This window comes from Coregonus clupeaformis, unplaced genomic scaffold (genome assembly GCF_020615455.1).
Source record: "Coregonus clupeaformis isolate EN_2021a unplaced genomic scaffold, ASM2061545v1 scaf0609, whole genome shotgun sequence".
Lineage (NCBI taxonomy): Eukaryota > Metazoa > Chordata > Actinopteri > Salmoniformes > Salmonidae > Coregonus > Coregonus clupeaformis.
Window position 1 is genome coordinate 30,244 of NW_025534064.1, and position 6,374 is coordinate 36,617.

Consider the following 6,374-nt stretch of genomic DNA (forward strand, 5'->3'; position numbering starts at 1 on the left):
TTGTCTTTTGCTGTTACAATTTCAAAGAGGTAGCCAGGACGCTCTTCATCCATATAACAGATTGAGGCAGCCGGATTTTGGTATTCCTCTTCCATCTTTTCTAGATCCTTTATCACTTCTATGTGCTCGCATGACCCTGGGGAACTGCCAGGTGAAAGTCCCCACCATGCACCTTTCAGGGACTGTATCATGTCACGCAAGTCTTCCACTATGCGTTTGCAGCAGGAACCCAGGTTCGGAGGTTCCGGAATGTCTCCCGGTCTAGCCATCAAGTACCCGTGTGGGACTTCTGCAATCAGATCTTGTATCATTCTAACTGGGTTTTTATATTGGAATTGTACAAAGTCGGTGCATCTGTAATGTCCTCTTGTGAGGTATACACCAAATGTGATCACGGTGTTCTCATCATATTTCACCATACCTGAACACACTCCTCCAGGCATTGAACCAAAGTATCCTGCCATTACAATGGCTCCTACATTAACCTCAGGTCTGTTCATCAGAGACATAATCTGCTGTTGAGATACGGATCCCCACCAACATCGGTCTTGCATCCAGCCTACAAATGACGCCCATGTGTTGTTCAATAGATGCCAGTTGCCATAGTTGTTGTCCATTCCTACTCTTTGCCTACAGAAACGGAGTGAATCGAAGTTGCTCGTCTTCACATACGCCATAGTCCCTAATATATTTGCTATATGTTTCATGTGCATCGGCTATAGTATGCTACACGCATCGTAAGTAGTACGTACTGGTAAAGTGATTGAGCTAAATTAACATTTCGGTACTGATCTTGGGTTACTATATCCAATGGGTATACACCTGTATATCGTTCACTCAACCCATTGTTCATATCACAGTCTGCATGATGTCTGAGGAGAGTGGTATAGAAACCGAAACAAGCGAGCTCAGCGCGGTAGGATAAAGTCATTACACCCTAGGTTACGCACTATGCTTGTACACGAGATGATACTCCTAAGTACTTGGTATGCTTTCTGAAATTACTCTCCACTCCACAGGTGTCTACCGTACTACTGAGCCGTTCCGTAGGTACTCAGATATATTGTGGATGACTTTGCTGATCATATTGCATGCACTGTTGTACATACCATGACCATTTGCAAATTCTACTTTGCTATTTCTTTCCATACAATATACATCTTAGGAGAGCGATTACATACTAACGTCTGACAGAGAGGAACCTCAACATCCTGAGTTACACCAACTGCATCCCCTGTTGCACCCCGAGGTCCTCAACCATGCACAACCTCACCCTCAACCAGCGTTGCCTCCTCTTCACCAGGGTAACAATGCAGAGGATGACATGGTAGATATTGAAATGTGTAATGTGATGGCACATTCACTGTGTGTATGGACTATGGGTAATGTGATTACTCTTCTGTATCCCAAGTACATGGCCGATGACGAAGAAGAGTATGAGGACGCCTACGTGCCAATTGAGGAAGATGACTAAGGAGAAGCCCTGTTTATTCCTTTGATGACCCATTGTATGATTACGTATGTTTATGTTCCAGATTGTATATTGTGCAAAGTCACTGTTTGTGTATGGATATTGTCAGACTGAAGGGTCCAATGTACTATTTCAATAAACGTGAATGGACATTCGTAGTTTCACAAGTGTTTTGTTTTTATTCACAGATATCCATAGACATGTATTACAACACAAGGAGGCTTACATTACAATGTACATGACATAGTACAACAGGGATACACCACTCATCACATAAGCACCTATAGTTGCAATACATTACAGGTTGCTCGTGAGTGTACGACGCGCTGTGGATTGGCAATGTAATCTACATCCCCTAAGCTCTGGTCCGCGTGCATCAGGGAACAGGGTGGAGATACAAATGTGACTCTGTCAATCCTGCTGATGTAGGACAGCACACCTGCGATATCTGAGAAGCGTGCCCTTGTCCCTACTGTAAAACCAAAGGTATCGAACGTCACCTTGAATCTATTCCCAAATGCAGTGACAATGTCAAACAGGTATCCCAGGCTGACATCGTCCATATAATGAATTGCTGCAGCCGGGTTCTCGTACATTGGTCCTTTCTTTCGTAGATGCTCTATTACTTCACGGTAATGGGGTGACCATACTTCGTTGCCGTATGACGCTCCCCACCATGAGTCTTTCAGCACCTTCATCATGTAACACATTTGTCCCGCTATATGTGTCACGGAAAAGTAGTCTGGGTTGTGAGGTATTGTCCAATGTTGACGCAGAATGCGCCCTTCACCCAGCTTATCGACCAGATGTCGTATTATGTCAATTGGCGTAGAGAAGTCGCCCTCTACCAAGTCCTTACATATGTAACTGCCTCCACAGATGGCCACATGAAATGTCAGTACTTCGTTCTGAGTCTTCGCCGTAACCGAACATACTCCTCCGGGCATGTCACCAAAGTGTGCCGCAATAACAATATCTCCAAAGCGAATCTTACGTCCGCCCATGAAGGAGCTAATCTGATCTGCAGAGACTGAGCCCCACCAGCGCGCACCTAGCCATTCTAGAAAGGAGTGCCACGTTCTGTTCAATATCGACCACTTAAGCATGAGATCTATCTGCTGATGTTTTTTAGCATCCTCCTCGGCTCGAACCATATCTTCAACATCGTCATCGTCAACGTCGAAGTAGTCCTCAACCGCTTCTTTGTAAACATTGTCCCTGTCCGCATGTCTGGTGTTTGACCCGTACTGGGGAGGGGTGTCCTCCTCCTGACTCCTGGTGTCTTCCACGGTATCACTTAGAGTGTCGTGTTCGTGCTCATACGTCCAATCATTGTAGTCACCTGCCATTGTTGCTTGGCAATCGGTCTCTGAATCGGACCGGTTGGAATCTGCAGGGCTGAATGTGTGTTGTCTAAAACTGTTCCCGCATGCATCTGAGTCATATAGGTGCTGGTCGTCCACAGGGCTGTTGTTTGACTCGTACTGGTCACCGGGTTCTGTTTCCTGAAGCCTGGTGTCCTCCAGTTGATCACCTAGAGTTTCGTATTCAAATGGATACATCATACTTCCTTCCCAATCGATCTCGGAATCGCACCTATCGGAATCGGAAGGGTTGAATGTTTTTTGCGTACAACCGTTCTCGCATGAATCTGCTCCGTAAAACATTTGGTCGTCTACAGGGCTGTTGTTTGACAAGTACTGGTCATGGGGTTCAGCTTCCTGAAGCATGGTGTCGTCAACATTATCACCTAGAGTTTCATATACATTTCCATTGTCCTCTATTGGGTCTCCGTGATGTTCCTCACACGTCCAATCATTGTAGTAACTTGAGCTTGGTGATAGCCTTGCACTCTCAAAATCGGACCAGAGTGAGGCTGAACACTCGTCTCTTAGTGGCGTAACACTGGTCCTACTTCTATCTACTTTGCAGTACCCGTAGCAAGACAGCATCTGATGCCTCTGGACGCAAACAACTGTCTCAAAGTGGTTACCAACATTCTCCAAATAGATCCCCTGGCTAGACACCTTTACACCATTACAACGGTGTATAAGCCACCTCCCGGTGTAGTATGTATATATGCTTACACCCAAACAATCTGCAGCTGCTTGAATCTCCACTTCCGTAGCCCAAGTACCTAGAGAGGCCATTTGTGATTTGGTAATGTAGTCTGATACTGAACGGTAGCCACTTCTCAACATGCTGGTGTATATCACATCATTGCTTTGTAGCTGCTCCACGACGACATGTCAAATGGTTCTATGAAACTCATCTGTACCACAAACCGCTTCACTGACCGCTCTGAAGAAACAATTGCCGTCGCCTTTTATCGGTATGTTTTTGCACGGAGCCCCTAACTCACCAGTGACTGTACTCAGTACATACTGGTCCTTGAAGCAATTCACCTTCAGCCTGTTGCAAAGAACCTGCGCATCTGCAGCCCCAATAGGGTTGAACTGCTTCTCTCTACATGGGTCCCCAGTAGCAAGCATAGTATCCTGACACCCCGCCATCAATTAGTCTATTCTACTCTAGAGGTCTTTGCTATTGTCATTGGTAAAGTCATTAATACCGGGCTTCACCGGCTTGTGGACTGTGTGAGTTTGGGTATGCGATTTAAAAACACCCCCCTATTGGACCACATTCCGTGGACTGTACCGCTGTACTGTTTGAGTATGGATGATAACCCTCCCGTTGTCCTGGTATTCTGTACACACGCCGTGCCCTCCGGGTCGAACTGTCCCCCTCTCACTAAAGGCCCAGTTGGAACATGTGGGACAGTATGGGTGCGAACAGCCTTTGCAGATGTATTTGTTACACCTGGTGCACACCGTGTGTGTTTTACAGTCCTTCTTTGTGGGGCAGACCTGACACCTCTTCCTCTTACTGGGTTGTGTGGGGTTGGGTGCTTGGGCCGGTGGTGCTGCGTGGTCCGGTGCTGCGGGGGCGTGATCCCGCCGGGGCTGATCACGATACGTAGCCCTCTGAACAGCTTTGACGAGCGCCGCAGAGGCTTCGGTGCGAGGGAGACGGGCCCTTCTTTGTATGAACGGAGTCACTAGTGCCTTTCCCAGCTGCTCGAGGAACACCCTCCTCTTGTTTCGCTTGCCAGGCATCCAAGTGGGGTTGAGCTCTCGCCATATGACAAAAGCGTTGTAAGAGGACACGTCAAGGATGTTGTGGAAGATGACCAGGGGCCAGCGCGCGGTCATCCTCCTGCAGCTGTAGGTTCCAATCACCTTGTCTAGGTTGTCCACACCTCCCTTGTTGCTGTTGTAGTCTAGGACGATGGCCGGCTTCTTGTCCTGGCGACGGCTAACGTGAGCCTCGGTGTGCAGCGTGCTCAGGAGTAAGACGTTCTTGTTTTTCTTTGCCAGGTAGGACACCAGAGCGGTGGTGGAAGTGAAGGCGAACTTGGAGGAGAAGAGGAGCCTGTCCTTTGAGGCGAGCAGCGCCTGCGGGAGCTCTGGCTTGTTCTTTCTGACCGTGCCGACCACGGTGACGTTCCTGGTCAGGAGCTGGCGCGCGAGCTCGTATGAGGTGAAGAAATTGTCGCAGGTGACGTTGTGACCCCTGAGTCCCTGCGTCAAATCGAGCACGACCCTCATCCCCTGGTTCTTCTCGGGGCCTCCGCATGTGGCCTTGCCGGTGTAGACCTGCATCTTCCAGGCGTAGCTGGATTTGGAGTCGCAGGCCACCCATGTCTTGATGCCGTATTTGGCCGGCTTGCTTGGGATATACTGGCGGAAAGGACATCGGCCTGGAGGAGAGAGAGAGAGAGAGAGAGAGAGAGAGAGAGAGAGAGAGAGAGAGAGAGAGAGAGAGAGAGAGAGGAGAGGAAAGACAAGAGATTAGCTTTAGCGTGTTGTGTTCAGTGTTGTTGTTGTGCTCTTGTACGGTGTTGTTGGCCCCGGCACACCTCTGAAAGGGACCAGTTGCTCGTCCACCGTCACGTCGGGCCCGGGGTTGTAGAGGAGCGGCAGCCTCTCGACCCACTTGTCCCAGACCTCTCTCACGGCCGCAAGTTTGTCACCGCCGCCTGCTGCGCGTCTCTCGGCTCTGGTCTGACGGTCGTCGAAGCGAAGGAGTCTCAAGTAAGCGTGAAAGACTTTGAGCGGCATGGTTGCGCGGAAAATGGTCCTTCCGCTCTCGGCGTCCCAGAGACTAGAGGCCGCTTCGCCTCGGGACCTGTACACGCCGGCTAGGATGAGCAGCCCTACGTAGGCTCTCAGGTCTGTGGAGTCCATCGCTTTCCAGCGGCCGCCGCCGCCGCCGCGGTCACGGTCTTCGTGGTTTTCGTGGTTTTCGTGGTCGTCGGCGTAGTGGCGGTGGTCGTCGTCGTCGTCGTCGCCGTCGCCTCGGGCTCCGTATTTTCGAACGCCCTCCAGATTGGTCATCTCCAGGATGATGTCTTCTATCTCGGGTGTGAAAAACAAGCGAAACGTGGAGAGGATGTCGCGGGCTTGGCCTACGGCCTGCCTAGTAGGCCCGGGCCTCATGTCCTCCGGCACCTCAGCAACCGGCCTGTTACTTTTTGCCGCTGCTCCGCAGCCCCTCCGACGCCCCGATTGTTGTCACAGGGCACCGAGCACCATTGGATTTGGCCGTTTCTCGACACGAATGTCTCTCTTTCTACTCGAGGGATATCGTGTTGTGTTCTGGGGCTGATGCTGCGGCTGCGGCGGCTGCGGAGGTCTCCTCGCTCTCCTCGCTCTCCTTCACCTTCCCCTTGTTCTTCCCCTTGTTCTTCTTGTTCTTCTTGTTCTTCTTCTTCTTCTTCTTCTTCTTCTTCTTCTTCTTCTTCTTGTTGGTCGTCGTCGTCGTCGTCATCGTCTCGTTCGTCTTCTACGCCTTGACCTTGTTCTACTTGGACATTGTCCTCGTCGTCGGCAGCGGCAGCGGC

General features: G+C 50.1%; 1 protein-coding gene across 1 annotated transcript; it reads right to left on the bottom strand.

Annotated features, from left to right (window-relative positions):
- Positions 1-1,752: 1,752 nt before the first annotated feature.
- On the bottom strand, positions 1,753-5,993 carry LOC123485190. Its single transcript, XM_045216101.1, has 3 exons — positions 5,391-5,993; positions 4,359-5,231; positions 1,753-3,005 (listed from the first exon to the last, which is right to left on the bottom strand). The coding sequence occupies exons 1-3, from the start codon at positions 5,968-5,970 to the stop codon at positions 1,753-1,755; spliced, it is 2,706 nt and encodes a 901-aa protein (XP_045072036.1). The 5' UTR covers positions 5,971-5,993.
- Between the last annotated feature and the right edge of the window lie 381 nt (positions 5,994-6,374).